This window comes from Pyxicephalus adspersus, chromosome 10, assembly GCF_032062135.1.
Source record: "Pyxicephalus adspersus chromosome 10, UCB_Pads_2.0, whole genome shotgun sequence".
NCBI lineage: Eukaryota > Metazoa > Chordata > Amphibia > Anura > Pyxicephalidae > Pyxicephalus > Pyxicephalus adspersus.
This window is the reverse complement of record NC_092867.1, coordinates 44322227-44340002: the sequence shown is the minus strand read 5'-3', so window position 1 is coordinate 44340002 and position 17776 is coordinate 44322227. Positions and strand designations below refer to the sequence as shown.

General features: G+C 39.1%; 1 protein-coding gene across 1 annotated transcript in view; it reads left to right on the top strand.

The window, feature by feature from the left end:
- Positions 1-17776, top strand: part of LOC140339994 (rap1 GTPase-GDP dissociation stimulator 1-A-like) — a 90497-nt gene that overhangs the window by 52623 nt on the left and 20098 nt on the right. The window contains exons 6-9 of the mRNA XM_072424930.1: positions 4494-4619; positions 6459-6602; positions 8630-8761; positions 15354-15488. Coding sequence (XP_072281031.1) covers positions 4494-4619; positions 6459-6602; positions 8630-8761; positions 15354-15488 — 537 coding nt within the window. The remainder of the gene's footprint in view (positions 1-4493; positions 4620-6458; positions 6603-8629; positions 8762-15353; positions 15489-17776) is intronic.

Here is a 17776-nt window from a genome sequence, read left to right as displayed (position 1 = left end):
CTTCGCAAGTGATTGGTCACTTAAAGTCACTGAAAGTCAATTTAGATTGGTTGGACCCTTCAAACTCTTTAAAAATTGTAGAATTATACAGCATAAATATACCTTCAGCAATGTAGAACAAATATACATAATTTCATTACCAATTTAGATAGAAATATCAGTCTTTTGACATTTGATTGGAAACAGACTAAATTACCTATTTAGGCGGACACTTACTTGGCATAGCTTTGGCAAATGAAAACAAGATTGTGGAAACAGTGGAGCAAATGGAAAGTTAAAAGTGGACCCTAACTGGTTGACATTTATTTTGGAAAGCCTTGTATATTGTAAGTGGTTGCGATGAATTTTGATTAGTAGTGTACATTGCCAGAAAGAAAACCACTTTCTTAGGCTTTTCTTAACAGTCGCCATTCATTATAAATATCAGACACATCATGTGCGCTTTAAAATTTAACAAGGCCACATATTTTATAACAAACACACGTCTATATAATTTCTGAATAATAATTATATATTCACATAATACCCCTCAGTGATGTGTCATAAATTTATTGATTTTCTTTTAGAAATATTGTTCAATCTTGGAAGCAAGAAATCTAATATTAGCAAGATACATTTTAATAGTTTATTTTTCATTTTGCAATTTAGTCACATAGTACAATTTACAAGATAATCTACCTGAAAGACCTAAGGCAAAATATTTACCCTAACATTCCACATAACACAAAGTCATTACAAAATGCTTGTAGGATATACACTTTTGCTACTGAGACTGAATGTAATTTCCCATAATTGCATGTAACGTTTATTCATAATTTTCATTATATAATTAGCAAAAGTTCACTTATCAGAGTTTTTAGAGATATTTTCTGCAATTAGGTAGCTGTGGATAGTAGGTGTCTGGGAGTGAATAAAACAATGAATTTTTTTTCATTAGTTTGCACATTGCCTATGGGTTCTCCTTGCACACAAGCAGGGTATATGGTAACATCCTTGTGAATCTTCAGCTGCACCTCTCCCTTCATTGCCTATCCTCCAGCCCCCTGCTGTGTTTTGTTGCCTCCCTTCTGGGTGTTAGCTGTGGACTGCAAAAACTTTTTAGAGGCCATTACCACTTCTTTTTGGGACCCTCACCAAACACCATCATAGTTGCCTGTCTTTGGTGGGCAGTAATGTCAGCGAATGTGGTCAGACCTCCAGAAGTGACGTACATTTGTGCTTAGTGCGGTTCAAAGAGTTTTCAGGAAATTGAGGAGGATGCCGCCCTCAGGTCTGCTTCCAAAAGCTAAAACAACACTGTATCTTACTCCTGGAAAAATAGGGAGTTCCTTCACTTAAGGTAGTTCTAGAGAAGCTTCGGTGCTTTAGATGCTGTTTTGGTTCCACGGTGCTTCTTTATGTGGTACCTCTTTATGAAAGGATTTACTTAAGAAAAGACTCACTGGTATCTTATCAGAATAAGGTGAAAGTCTTATAGAGGATGCAATTTCCTTCAAGGAACCAGTAGTCATGTCAACGAGCACAGTCATCAGCTTCTTACTGCACTCAATCCTTGCCATTCAAAGATTGTCTCTTTGGCATTGCTGGAGGATAATATTTAAAATCTGACTGGTGGTAGGAGCACGTTTTTTGCAGCCAGACAAGTGATCAAGCTTCTCTAAGGCTTCTTCTTTTTCAGGTGGTAAGCGAGCTTGGCAATTGGGATCTTCTAAAACTGCAGGGAATCTGCCCTTGTCCTTTGCTGATGGTTCCCCCTTTCCGGTTTGAAGGTGGGAGGATGTTAGTGGAAATTCTATAACCACTAGTTATCACGTGTGATCAACATCTAGGGGCACAAACTGGTGATCCTGAACAAGCTAGAGATCCAAGCCCTGTCACCAAAGAGGTTTTTTGCTTCCATTAGCCCCACTTAGTGCCCCTGAATCTATGGTGAGCCATCAAGGAACTGTTGGTTCAGGGGCTAGCAGCACTGTCTGTGGGGACATTTTTGCTCCAACATGTTCCTGGTGTCCAAGATGGATAAAGTGTCGCCAGTCCTGGACCTCAATGCTTTAAATGTTTTTTCCAGAATCTACAAATTCTTTTCGGATTCAATTCACTTGGTGGTGGCATCTCTCCATTTGGGAGATTTTCTGGTGTCAGAAGACATCAAAGATATCTACTTGCATTTGCCCATTAACCAGCAACACCAGAGCATTTTGTGTTTCTAATAGCCTTTTCTGTTGGTGACTTTACTTTTAGGTGTATTAAAGCCACTGCGTATTCACCAAATCTTTGTCACTGCTGCCCGGGGGGTGAAGAGGATACTGATTTTGTGACCTGTTGCTGAAAACAATAATACAATATGTTTTAGTTGTGTAACTAGACACATTAAGGGGATAGAAAGTAGAGAGAAAGAGACAGGCTTGTGTAGCCATTCCTAATGAGAAAATCCAAAGTGGGTAATTTACAACAATTTTTATTCTAAATTAAAAAAAGTTCTACTAAGCTGTTACTTCAGCTATACGTAAAAGTACTGTGTTATTGTAGATATGACACTGAACTCGTGTTAACCCTTCCACAGGAGATTCTGAATTTCGTGTTCCGTGTCTAGTGTTCTGTGTATCTATATTTGCACAGTACTTTTATGTATAGCTGAAGTAACAGGTTAGTAGAACTTAATTTATTTTAGAATAAAAAATTGTTGTAAATTACCTACTTTTGATTTCCTTATTATGAATGCCTACAAAATCCTGTCTTTTTCTCTCTCTCTCCTTTCTTTCTATCTAATTGACATTTCCAGGCCAGGCAGCTATATTTTTACCAGTATACCCCTCTTCATTCAATTTTACCACTTCACCATCAACCAAAGAAACATTTATTAAAATCAAGTACAAATGTGTTTATTTTTTTCATTGGCTATTGGCTACAAATTTATGAATTGTGTAATTATCACACACCAAACTCCTTATTGCCACATGCAAGTGACTGTATTCAGATCTCTTTCCCCTTGCACCTAGGAGGTGACAGCAGCTAAAATTGTCTTCGTAGAGCAAAAAAATCTCTTTCCAGATCTGATTCAAGACTTTAAACCAATCATTTTGAACCATCAAGATATTTTACTCTGCATTTATCAATTAACCCCCAGATGCAGATAAAGGTCCTGATTTATGAAAGCTCTCCAAGGCTGGAGAGGATACACTTTCATCAGTGAACCTAAGCAAACCAGAAAACCTGCAATGTATCTGGTCTAGAATTGAAAACATTTGCTAACAAATAGCAAATGACTTTTAATAACTCAATTCCAGGTTTGCTGGATCGCCCAGCTTCACTAAAAGTGTATGCTCTCCAGCCTTGGAGAGCTTTCATAAATCAGCTCCAATGACTGTAACAAATATTCTAAAATGCAGTGTCATACTGGACTCCAGATTCAGATGTTTATTATTGCTTTGTCCCCAGTGGTAGTATTTAGACCGTATATAGAGAGGTATACTGTGATCTATTGGACAGGAGTGACAGAATGGCACCCCTTACTTCTTGGTATTTCATTTTAATGGCCTTTAAAGACTAACTCTTTATTTTTCATTTTTGTTCAAGATGGTAACTACAGCTTTCATCTGTTAGGCTTCCTATGATTCTGTGATTTCTCAAAAAAGGTACACAGCATATGTGCCAACTAATTTTAAAAATAATAACGATAAACTTTCAAACTCAAATTATAGAAACAGCACTTTGTTCTTGTGATACTTTAGAAAGTGTGCTAGAAAACATTTTGTGTTGTGTTTACGACCTAGACCTTTTCTTCTCTGATGGCACAGGAGGTCTCATTCCTTGTCATTGTTGATGCCAGTTATGAACATGATATTTTACAGTGGTGTGATACTGTTATGTCATGACACTTAATGGTGTCCTTTGTCATTTTCCTTCACCCTGTTCACAAACTGCTTTTGGCAGTACCTTATGGAATCTTCTATTAGAGTTGTTATTCAAAAAAACATGGTTAAGGTATTTTACCTAAGAATTGACTATCCTGACTATGTGGAAAGTGCTAGCTTTGTGCAAGCTCAGCCATTGAGATAAAGGCAATGATCAGCAGCTGGAACCTTGTAACAATTGCATTACTTTTTTAAAGATTAAAATAGAGGGGGTTCACTTTAAAAATGTAAATGACATACCTAATTATTCCTGTGTTACCGCAGTTTTGATTGTATTTTTTTATCACTAATTTGTTACTTTAGAAAGCCATTTTAAGGTAGACGTTAGTATTCATTATCCACATGAGATTGTGACAAACCCATTACCCAGCAAACATTACAGATTCATGATTCACTGTCAATGCTTAAATGCTGCTCCGTGCCAACATTCCTTTTTTACACAGGTTGTATTTTAATGGTGTATTTTACAATGTTTCCTGATAAGATTGCTTGAAAACAGCAACGGTGTATTTGTTTTTAGCACAAGTTATAAATTAGGAACAGATATAGTAAATGATACCCATTCATGTTTTGTTGCAGAAAGTGCCAAGGAAGCTTTAAGTAAGACCATGGTTGTTGAGCAGCTGGTAAAGCAGCTGAAGAGAGCAGAAACCCATGAAAGAGTTGAAATTATCATTGAGGTTCTCCAGATGCTGGCAGAGAATGGTATGTATGCGTATCACAGTCATTTTAATGTAACAAACTCTCCAGTTCTGAAGCTTAGCGTTTGTGTAATGAGTAGAGACATTCAGCTGGCTGAACTGAGTCTAATGGGAAGCCATGTGCATCAGGACAGAACAAGATGGAATGGATGGATGTATGCAAGGCTCATCCTTGTGAAGACAGTAAGAATTTTACAGGGGCCTGGAAATAGCAGACATCTGTTTGAAAGCGCATTTATGTTTTGATAGCCAGATGGGACAGAACAATTGCAATGTGTTTCAGGCTTTTATGTAATCCAGCAGTTCTTTGGCATTGACTTGAGTGTCAGGGTAAGAGTGACTAGAACAAGTTTAAAACTGTCCTTTAAAGTGATTGCCGGTATGTAACATTAGTAACAAGGACATTTTCTTAAAGCAGAACTGCCAGAAAAAAATAGAAAAAAAAAAAACACCTTTACTTCCACAGAGTCCCTGATCCCTCCACACTTGGTCTCAAGTCAGCCTTGCGCCATCCTGCATTCTTCCTTCATTCCAGCGCTAAGGAAGCACCAGGTGCCATCTTACTCCATCTTTTTTTCTGCTTCTGCGTACATCATCCGATCTCGCACTGTGCAGGCAGGAGATCAAGTGGCTTAGCCTGCTGTAAATGGGGAAAACAAAGAGTGCTGATCTCATTTTTTTTTCCATCATTGCACGAAAAATCCTCTTCTGAGCATGCCCGAGTTAGGGCATGCACAGAAGGAGCATATATATATGTGTGTGTGTGTGTACAATTTAACAAAGCCACAGCACCCGTATGTAACAGTTGAAAAAGATAAAAAATGAACATAGCTGTCCCAATGCCTCTATAAAAACAGACATTAAAACTTGCAAGAAAGACTGCAGACTACTGCATAATCTATATATGCAGGAAGTAATGATGACTTTGAAACTGTTCATGATAATTGTTTATTGGTATGGTTAAGGTACCACACCCCAAATTAGATCAGTAAGAACACATTACATTAAACAGGGCTTAAAAATTCAGCCAAATCACAAGGCTTATATTATCTATGTTGGGCAACGTCCCCATTTCCAGCCCAATGTGATTTATCACACTACTTTTTGTCTTTTCTCGCACCCCTGTGAGGCACAGCTTGACTCTCCTCTGTTCCTGACCACAGTTTCCACCTATGTATTTGTTAATCTGGTTTCTCCTGATGAAGCAATTTTTGTGAAATGCGTACAGAAACAATCATCATTTTGTAATGTGATTTTTTTTTTATGGACTATGACTTATGTCACTGCTGTAACCTAGTGGATATGTTAAGTAATTGGAACTGTATAACGTGCAATTGAGTATAGTTTTGGTATATGTTGGACTGGTTAATGATTATGTTTTTATTGTATAAATAAAGATTACATGTTTTACAAGTACCCTTAAAGCCCCTTTTAATGTTGTTGCTAAACTTTTCCTCATTCCGAGTCATAAATTGTACACAGATATGGCTCAGATTACAGAACTAGATAAACTGCCTTGGGAGATTCTGGTGGCTGTAGGGCCTTTTGCCAGCTGTTGCTTTTGCCCCTTTAGCAGATATGGCCCTGAACATACCTACAATATATAAAAGAAATAGGAGGGATAGATATCAATCCAATAGCAATCACCACTCTTGAGTCAAAGACACAGAAATGCAAAAGGGAGAAAAAATTGGGTATACTTCCTTGGGTATGGGTTCCAGGGCTTATATACCAGTAAGGAAATGTGCTGCAAAATTGCAAAATTACAACTTCTTTACCATGTGCAATGAATTACCAGAAGGCACAAGTTAATTCCTTCTTGATGTATTATTCTTTTATTCAGAACCCCTCAAAATTCAGCTGGTTGATGCCTCTGTCCAGGAAACACTTTGTGACATTCTTCAAAGACTACAGGACAGCTCTCAGACAGAGGATATGTGTACAATGAAGTCATCATCAGATCTCATTGTGTCACTGCTTCTTGGTGGTAAGCAAAAAGTAGATATATCATTGAGAAATAAAAAAAAAAAAGCACAAATTCACAAAGTTACAAAAAATAAATACCATTCCCAGTAAAACATTCTGATGTTCCATGTGTGAGACACGTTTAATTATAAAAACCTAACATATTATGAACAGGAAAACTAGGCACACAAGAATTTAACACATTTACAGTCTAATTTCACTCTCTTCAGGGGGGCTACGTGCTTGTACACTCTAATACATGGCCTGACTTAATAAAGCTAATACACAATAGGCCTGGATTATTAAAGCTCTCCAAGACTGGAGAAGATAGACTATCAATGGATAACTGGGGTGATCTAGCAAACCTAAAATAAATTACTTAAAAATTATTTGCTATTAGTTGGCAACTGTTTTTAATCCTGGACCAGCTCTATTCTGGGTTTGTCGGATCAGCCAGGTTTCCCATGATTGTCTATCGTCTCCAGTCTTTATCAGGTCCAATATAATGTTATTGCTGTCTATACATATGTACAAAGATTTATTTACCCAAAGTACTACTGAGCAATGAGCAGTAATAATTTTTGTAGAACAGAAAACAGGTTTCCACAGGCAACTTCAGGATGGGTATTAATGTTAAAACGTAAGTAAGGCTGTATATACTGTAAAAGTATTCATAAGTAAAATAAAAAAAGGGTTTACAACAGTAAACTCAAGGAAGGAAGACTTCCAGAAAAGCAGGGAGTCATGTGACACAATAATAATAAAGTATTAAATATTTTATGTTGCAATAAGTAATACAATCAAAGGCCTAATATGGCAGCAACATGATACATGTGAAGTCACAAATCAAATGCAACAAAATATCAACACCATAACAAAATGTAAAGCATTCTAACAGAATCAACTAAGATGGGGTGAGTATCTTGTGGTTACTGGTGACACATTTCGCAGGACAAACCTGCTTCTTCAGGGGAAACCCCCCTTAGGAAGCAGGCTTGTCCTGCAAAACATGTTGGGATTTTCAAATATCACCTGAATACTAATATACCCAGTAAAATACCATTTTTCACTGTGGCCCATTGATCTGGGAACATACCACTGAAAAACAAAAGCCTTACTATTCCACTATTGAAATTATTTGGAAATATGAAGAGCTTTATCATTTCTCTTGCATCCTGTTGTATAGGGCAGATGCACAACAGTGTTTGACCTTGGTTGTGTTATTTATAAAAAAAAAACCCTAGTGGCCCAATTGGGACTGACACTTTCATTTAAACTAATGTATATATGCATTCAGTCATATATTTTAAGTATAATAAACTACATTTGCCCATTTCAAGTAAACTGTTGAGTACATAACAATCTCACTTTGAACCAAATGATTAAGCATTAATAAATCACTATGAAAAAAGTTTATATTAAACACCTAGGTGTGAAAGGAAGACTCCTACTTCTATATATACATTAAAAAAATCACAACTGGTTATTTAACACTTTCCCAGTGTCTTTTAGAGGTTCAGCACTCTGTAAACATCTCTTTTAGTTAAGCTCTTATTGCAAGACGTTGCTGAGAACGTCTGTTTTAAAGTTATGTTTTCCTTTTTGTGGTTGACTCTAAGGCGAAATGAAAAGGTAAATTGTTATAAAATGCATTGTTTAGATATTATATATGTTGATCTATTCAATTGTTTAACTGAGCTAGCTGGTAAGCAACATGCTTCCTATTCTAACAATCCAAACCGGTTAGCTCATCAAATCAGTGTCATTCTTATGTTTTAAAACATTTCAGTATCTTTTAAAGTATCTCAAATCTCAGTATCCGTTAAAGGCAACTTTTAGTGAAAGAGATACGGAGGATGCCTTGATGACCTGTTTTGGAAATGCTATTTGCCTGCAAAGACAGTGAGTTGCAAGACGGCTAGGGAAGACTAATTTTACACCAGGAAAGGTTAACAGTGATCATTTGATTCTATTCAGTAACTGAAGCAACAAAAACATTTGAAGGTTACCTTCCTGCATATGTTTAATCGTATTTTATGTCATTAACAGATGAATCTATGCAGAAACTTTTTGACAATGGCAATGGTGTCGTTTACCAAAATATTTCATCCTGGCTGAGCTCACGACATACCCTTCTTCAAATGACAGGTGCACTTGCCATTGCTAACTTTGCAAGAAATGGTAAGTTTTGAGGTCCAAAGAATAAAGAATATAAAAAAATGATACAGGCAAATCAGGCCAGAATGATGAAAAACTGCCATTTTTGTCAGGTACAACAAAGAACGAGCTTATCAGAATTTAGGATTTTCATTATTATAATGTGTAAACTGTAGCTTTAGTAAGATAAAATGCAGCGCTTGTGAGATTGGAGGGCCAGAACATTGATGTGCCTTTTTATTTTTACTAAAAGACAGCCAGTATCATAAAATAGAAGTGATCTTTAACTTAGCCTACCTTAATCACCTCAGGTTTAGTCCTTCATCCTTTTCACTTTCCAAGCCACTTGAGCCTTCACAGCCCATGTCAGCCACTTTTGTTTTCATTTTACTTTAGCCTAGCAGCCCCCTAGTTCAGCCTATCAACAGAACATGTCCCAAAATCTCTAAAGCCCATCCTATCCTCGTTGCTTCTAAACTCCACTATCCATCTTTCTTTAGCCCACTTTAACCTTACAGCCTTCCAGAGTTCTCCTAGTGCCCCCTAGCCAATATTAGCCATGAATAGCCCAGCAGCAGTGCCCCTAAGCTTCAGACCTCTTCAAGCCCAGCACCAGTATTATTCATTCATGCTTATAGTCCTATCAAATTCTCCTCTTCTCACTTTATCCAACCACCTCACCTGCTCAGCATCAATCACATTCTCCTTGTCCACAGTCAGCCTTAAAAGCGTCTCAGCCCATCATATCCTTAGTACTTCTCCCTGCCATATTTAGAGCTTGTAGCCCACATCAGACCCAAGATCCCCAGGGTACATTAGACACATTGCCTCCAGGTTAGCCAACCCACCTAAGGCATTAAGCCCCCACACTCCATAGCCACCTTTATGGTTCCCAAAGCACCAACAATTCTTGCAACTTACCAAAACACATTTACTGCAGAACCTCTTACCTTTCCATAGCCCCCTGTGCTACATAACATTCCTTCCATCATACATGGTTCCCAAACAAATATGTTCCCAAGCCCCCTAATCCATCTCAGTTTTATATCCCCATCCCACAGGGCCCACCAAACCACCCTTGAAAGACAAATAGACTCAAACGCCTGACCAGAACTCACTTTAACCCCAAGCCATCCCCCAATTACCCCTGCATAGCCCCTGAGTCCCTTCACAATTCTACTCAGATCAATTCAGTCCTATATTCTCACCCCTACCCTTCCTTCGATAAAGGACCCCAAACTTCAAAGCTTCTATTGACTTATTTGCTTTTAGAGACATGCATTTCACAACCTTTATGCTGCTTCATCTGAACTCCTAAGACAAACATTTTCCCCATCTCGCCAAGGCCACACATTAACTCATAAGTCTACGTGAGCCCAAGTAACTCTATACACTTCTAAAACTCAAAAACTACCTAGCCCACCAAGTTTCTTTTCATTCCAGTGCTTACCCAAATACTTTTAAAGGTCCTCAGCCCACTTTAGACAATAAAATGTCCATCTACTCAAATCAATGCCAAAAACCCTAGTCCCCCCAAGTGTCCCCTTGCCACCACGCTTGCCTTATGCCTAGAGCACTCTTTATAGACCTTCAGTCTCCTAGAGCTCTTCAACCAAATTTATTCTAATAGCTCTTTCACATGTACACCAGCCCAGCTCAGAACAAGTTACCACCCTAACTCATTCACAGTGTCCTAACTCACCTGAGCCCTATTGAGTCCCACAGCCCACCCACATCGAAAGTCACTAGGTACCTATCAATTGTCTCGCTTTAAGCTACCTCATCTGCACCCAGCCCTTCAAAAACCACCACAGCGCTTGGGTCTCAGTGAGTTCGCATGATTTGCAGAAGAAATCTTTTGCTAAACACATCTGAGGTTGTGGGTGATCTTAACAGCTGAGCTTTTCTGCAACATTTTGTAAATCTTTAATGACCAAGACAATCTGCAATTGTTTCTGTTTGCATATCAAAGCAGCAGCTTGCTCCTGAAGTTAATCAATGTCTAGGCTCCATAAAGTTTTTTTGTTTTTTTTTGTTTATGATTAGCTCACATTGAGGATTTTATACAGTAACTGACACCATGCTGCCTAATATTATGTTGAGACAAATATCTGTTCTAATTGCATTTATTAAAACAATGTACCTGTTCAGACTTGCATACAAATTCAACTTAAAAACAAACCTATTATTATTATTAAACAGGATTTATATAGCGCCAACATATTACGCAGCGTTGTACAATAAATAGGGATTGCAAATGACAGACTAATACAGACAGTGATACAGGAAGAGAGAACCCTGCCCTGAAGAGCTTACAAAACCTACAGTCCTTATCTCGTATGTAACCTGGGGCCTACATGTATATATCAGTAGTTATAGGCGATCTGGTAAGTGATTTTTGGCACTTGGTGGTAGGTGAATTTATCCCACAGTTTTGGGTGAATTGATTTCTTTGTCCTTTGGGAATCCTAAAAAAGAATGGCTTGTGTGTTGTTGAACTTTACTAATAATTTACAATGAAAAGAGAGATATTGCATAATATTACCAGTCCCTCAGCCTACCTCAGCCACAAAACCATCACCTCAATCCTTTCTGCAACTTCACAGTTCCCCTCAATTCTAAAACTCAACAATCTACCATAATGAACTCTCCCACATCCTCTAACTCAATTTAAACTCGATAATGTTTCAGCAGTTATTTCTACCCTAAGTTTCTTCTAAGCTGTTTTAGCATTTCTTCTACAAAGTCATTCATTTTACAGCTAGTTCATCATATTTTACAGATGACTCTGCTTAGGGCCCTTCATTTAGCCCATCTCAGTCACATCATTGTTTCATAGCCCGCATCAGTCTTAGTGTGCCTCTGCCCTTTTCACAGCCTTCTAGTCTACCTAATCAGCTTCCTTTACAGGCTCCCAACCCAACTGTAACCCAGAACTGCTATGTCTTTTACAGACTCTCACAGCCCCATTTTACAATGCCTTAGCTACCTTCCACTTGATTTATTCTGGTTAAGTCACTCCCGCCCCTGTCCCATCTTCACCCCCTTATCTCTCCTTAGCTTCAAGGAGCCTTTCCAGAAGTCCCTGGCCTCAACAACACCAATGCCACCATCTGCCTAAGCATAAGCCCATCTACCTAAGTCTAAGCATGTCCTGCCCCCTTCATAGACACTAAGCCCATCCTAACTACAAAGTAAATAAGTGCCTGACCAAGTCCTTCAACCTCCAGTCCTCATTGCATATCCAAAATTACCCCACAAAAACCTTCTACAAACTCCCAACTCCCGTGCCTCTTCTCCCCAAAAATATCTAGTCCATCTTAACCCAAGAGCCCACTACTCAACTTCCAAAAACTCCTTAACCCCAGTGCCTCACAGTTCTCCTCAACTATACTGCCCCCTAATCCACCTCTATCCCTTGAATCCACATCCTTCCTATAGCCATAATGTAAAAGGGTTTTTTTAAATGACTAATTAACAGCAAAAACCAGCCATTAACCCAGCCTCTCTTCTAGTATTTCTCACCCTTTTTACCATGGGGGAAACCCTAAAATTACTTTTAGGTCTTCAGGGAACTTCTGACCTATCCACCATATCCACAGCTTATAGTACATTAGCACGCTGGTCAATAGGAAGAATGCTTCCTACATTGCTGGCCACTGGGAAGAATGTCACCCTTACTAATAAACCAAAAAGATCATTAGTGTCAGTTAAACTGACCTGAGAGGCACACATTTCTAATTTCCCAAAGAAACTTTGGAGGAACCCTTGTTTAGAAACAATGCTCCGCTGTAGGCTTGGCTCCTAAAGTACCTTCCCCCCTTAACACAAATCTTTGCCATTCTGCTGCATACTTGTGAAATTTATTTTCTAAAAGCCCCAGTGCCAATAACACAAAGTGTAAAGTTCCTAGATTTACAGAAGTTTTTTTTAAGACTACTTATGAATTCACATATTCTCATCTCCACTGTTGATAATTATAACTGGGCTAATTTCAAACTTCCCCAGACAAGCTATGTTGTCTTTACCCAGTTTTTTTTTAATAGTGGAGAAGGATTAGAGCCCCTTCTAGATTTTTACTACAATCCAGAGACTTCCTCCCTCTCTCTCTGTGGAAAAAGATAAGGAAATAAGGAAAAATCTACATAAAGAATTTGGAAAGAAACAAAAACACATTTTATGCAAACTAGAGAAAATCTGGAATCTGTCGACTTTATATATTTTGTATCTATTACCAATAATAGGGGAAGGAAATATCTTTATAACAGAGCCCCGGATTGCAATAAAAAGCGGTTCTCACACGGTACACTTTAAGAAAAAAAAACTGCCACAAGTACAATAATTGTTTCAGGTACAATAATGGTAAACACACAATTGTAAGTCCATTGCTTTGTGGAAACAAACCGCCCTAGTGCTAATTGTATTGGTAATTTATATTTCATAAATCATGCCCTTACCTTCAGAACTGCTATTTAGGTCAATCCAGAAGACAGACATCCCTTCTCAAATAACTAGAGAGAGAATTATTTCACCAAGAACTGTTTGCATACTTATGAATAATTTAAAAAATAATTTTGAACACAATAAAATGTAGCTGCAGTTTGCACATTTTGGGAATAGGTATTATAAAAATTATTTTACTGTAAGCCATATTTTATGAAATAGTGATGAGCCTTTGCCCTTTTTTTCTTGTTATTAGTCTGTGCCTGTGTTCAGTGTCCCCTATTCCACCTTCCATTCTGCAATCTAATAGTTCCCTTGGGCTCAATGGTTTTTCACTTGCAAGTTAAAAAGTAGTGACTGTGAACAGGGGTGGGAGGAGAGCAGTGCCCTACTTTCTGCTGCTAACCTTCACAGAATGATGAAGCATTTTAGCTTGGAGCTGATAGATATGTCAGCTTCCCATCCACTGCTCCTAAAGGTGCTTACTTCTATTAGGATATCCCAACTGGACTAAGATTGAGTGTCTGACATGCACGCAGTGTGCAGATTGAAAAAGCTTGAATATGTTGGTACTGACGGCTAGGTTTATAGGGTGGATGTAGATTAAAAGGAGATAGTGACAGTCAAAAAAGAAGGATGGCTAACTCACATAATGCCTTGTGTCTGCTAGACAGCTGTAGTCTTTGTTTCATGATACAGACTAATGGAATACTCAGGAGAAAAAGTGAAAAGCCTAATGATAAAATCATATTTTAAAAAATTACCTTTTCTTTTTCATTCCTTAAAGTAGTATTAGCCTACTAATTAATATAGACTACTATTTGAGAAAGAGTTATAATAAAATATAGATTTTTCTTTTACTGTTTTTGATTTTTGTGCACTCTGACATAGTAACTCTGACAAAATACCATGGCAAGGAAGAATTATGCTTTATTAAAATGCATTTAGTTCAGACATTTGATATATGTATCAGTCCTCAAATATTCTGGGACAGTTTTATATTTTCCTCCTAGGCCATCTAGTCTTTGCTGCCCTCTTCTTCCTGCCCAACTCTGTACAGCCCTTTACACCTGTCCCCACCCCAGTCACGTGACCCCCATCTTATCCAGGTACCTTTGAGTTGACAACTGGCAGCTCCTTCTCCGCTACCTGAGTCCAGAGATTAGTGGAACCAGGCTCATGTGACTCAGACAAGTGAAAGTAGGGTGAGAGTCACGTGAGGTTGTTCAGACACAATGTCCTCTGTAGCTTCTACCAAACCTCTTCAGATTGTCTGGGGAGCCCAGGTTTCTCCTCATGTGTACAAAGAACAATACAGAGAAGGGAGCTGTAAAGCAGGCACAAGATCCCCAGAAAATGTGAAAGCATTGGCAGGGGCTCAAATTCATTCTGCCTTTAGTGGCCATGACCTAGATGACCTTGTGGGAAATGTAGATATGCAGATTTGTAAAGCTGCGTACACACGTCAGATTTTTATCGCCCGATAATCGGCATCGGCCAGATATCGGGCGAAAATCTGGCGTGTGTACAGTCGGCGGCGTCCATCGTCAGAACGACAGTCCTGGCGGATCCATGGACGATGAACAACGACCGATCCCAATGAAAGGGAAGGGGGAGAGCGCGCAGCAGGGTGCCGCTCCGTCGCTCTCCCCCTCCCCTCTCCATAGAGCAGAACGGTGCTGTATGTACAGCACCGTTCATGCATCGTGTCCTTTGTCGTTGGAAAGGATCGTGAAAGATCCTTTCCAACGACAAAAATTGCACGTGTGTACGCAGCTTAAGCCTTACAGAGATGTCTGGATGTCAGAGGATTGTCATCAGAAACAATCTTTTGTAATTGTTCCCAGTGACAGAGGAGTGATTGAGTGCTGTACACATCGTGTTATTCTGTTGATTGGAGATAGGACGTAAAGCCTTAACAAGCCACACCCCACTGTGTTCTCCTCTATAGCATTGGGCAGTGGTCATTCCCCCAAAAAACTACTACCGGTATATATACTTTTCCTTTTTTTAATTAACATACATGACATGGCCTTCCATCCCCCTCCCTATTTATTTTTTATACAACAAAAGTTTCCAAAGGCAGAATATGCAACATGTTTGTCTTGATAAAACTCTACCTTTTGTCAAACTTTGCTTTAATATACATTTTGCTTCTGTTTATTGTTTTCAGACAGTAACTGTGTGCGAATGGTACAGCTTGGAGTTGTCCACCAACTATTAGACCTGTTAGAACAACACGTTGAGAACGGGGATGTAGCTGTACAGCATGCTGCTCTGAGTGCCCTCCGCAATCTTGCCATACCAGGTAATGTAAGCGTTTTAAAATTATTCAAATCCAAGAATGACAAGTGCAATGACAGATATTAAAGCTTGCCGGTCCTCAAACTTGGGCTACATTACCTTTATTTTTTTTTCCTTAATTTACACACTTCCAGGCCTGTGGTCTCAACGCTCACTGAATCTTTAAGAAGTAGTGTTTCTAGAACTGGACTATAGACAATTCAGTTTTGTACAAACGACCAGTGGTTGCCAACCTTTTGGACGTCATGGACAACTAATTTCACAGACTCCAGCATGTGCGGGGAGCCATGTGTAACTCAAAGGGGAAGAAACTTTCCCCAGAGTGACGTCATGATGCCAGAACCCACCCACTCTGCCATCGCAGGTCTAAGCCTGCGATGGGAGAGTGGGCAGGTTGTGTCCAGAGACACAATCGGCCCACTGCTCTCAGCCTGTGATCCTTACGGGAGACATGGTCCGTGGCTGTGGTCAGTGCACCCTCCCAGCGGGGTCCATCTCCGGTTGGTGACCACTGCTAAAGAGAGTTAGTTTTGTAGCAGCACACCTGATTGGCTTACAGTCCTGCCCCTCTCGACCTAAGTTTTGCTGTATAAGGGATTGCAAGAGGATGATACCAAGTCAAATAAAGAACAGTACTAACAATAGTTATTTAAAAAATAATGTAAACATTTAACAATCAATAGGGAGCTGCATTAAAGTCTGTTTTCCTGCTATTCACTGGAGGACACAACGCCTTCTTAAGGCTTTGTTCGTACTGGCCGTGAAGTTTGACACTTGAGTGTTACTGGTACTACTCACTGCCCCCAGTTATCAAATATTTGGATGCTGATTCTTTAGGGCTCAAGGGGCCAGCTGATGGAATCCACCAAGTGGATTTGGTAAATCCCAAGCCAGGTTTGAACCTGCCCTAAGACTACTAGTTAATATAAATCTATGTAGTCTCCCCAGTTCCAACCATCAAGTGTAAGCAGATTCTTTTTCATGTTGCTTCCTCAACTGTATCCACTTCTGTAACTCAGGCATGCCAGGACCATCTTCAATTCTAGACTACAAAGGCTTGTAAAAACCTAGGCCCAGGTTATGTGGAATCCTAGCCCAAAAAGGGTCTGCTCCTACTTGCTGGAATTTCCAGTCCTAGTAAGCAACTGGCATAATTATTATGCCTTGGGAGGACACAGACTTCAGGTCTTCTCTGTAGGAAACAGCTTATCTCTGGAACAGCACAAAGCTTTGTCCCTTTTTAGGACAGTTAAGGAAATGCTTAAACTGGATTATTCAACATTTTTCAATCATTATTGGCACCTACATCGTTTGGTATGCTTAAACTAAAATGTTCAGGTAAGCTTATGCAGTTGACAGTTGCTAAATGTTCCTAATTCTCACAATGGCACTGGTCTCCCAAACCTTGACAGAGGAGGCAGAACTCCTGTATGAGGGCTTGGAAGAGGGACCTTTTTTTAGGGTCATCAGGGCTTGGAAAAATAATCTAGGGCTTTAAATTTAGTTTTAATGCAGCACTGGATCCAACAACTTTGGTGTCCAAGCTATCGTCTTTGGCATTAGTTATCCATAGGTTAGTTTTGCTTAAATGATTGGTGGATCAAATGTTCAATCAATCATTTAGGCACCCACAGACTTGCCCTTCAATTGCAAATGTCTTTTTGGAGCATGCCTAGATGATATTAATAAAAACTTAACTGCTAGCAACAGCATGTTTTTTCCACAGCTCCAGAAGAATGAAAATACCCACAAGGTGGGGCCTTTTGCTGTTCTAAAGGTTGGGGGCTAATCGTTAAAGTTCACCAACTACCGGTTTGCTTGTGTGACTGATATCTGGTGTGTGAATTGATAGTCTCTGGGTACAAGTGCTCAACCTCCACAGAGTTTTTGCTTTTAACTTCCATCTGTCCCCCTGGCTGTAAAATCTATCAAGTAGCTGTTGGTCCAAGGATGGTAGTCCCTGTATCATTTGAGATTGGTATTCCAACCTATTGAAGTGAGCAGCCTGCCCTTGACATTAAGACAAAAAATGTACACATTTTGAATAAAGATTATTAGTTGCTTAGTGGTGGCATGTCTCTTTTTTTTTTTTTTTTTTTTTTTCTTTTTTTTTTTATTATTTATAATAATAGGCACTTAAGAGAAGTATACGCATGTGCACATCTACCAGGGACCAGGGGTGTCTCGTCCCTGGCAGAACTGAACACCTTGTGTTACTCACCTGTCCCCATTCCCTCTCAGGGTGCCACAATCTTCTTTTTTTTTCTTCTGGTAGATTATCTTTTGCCATCT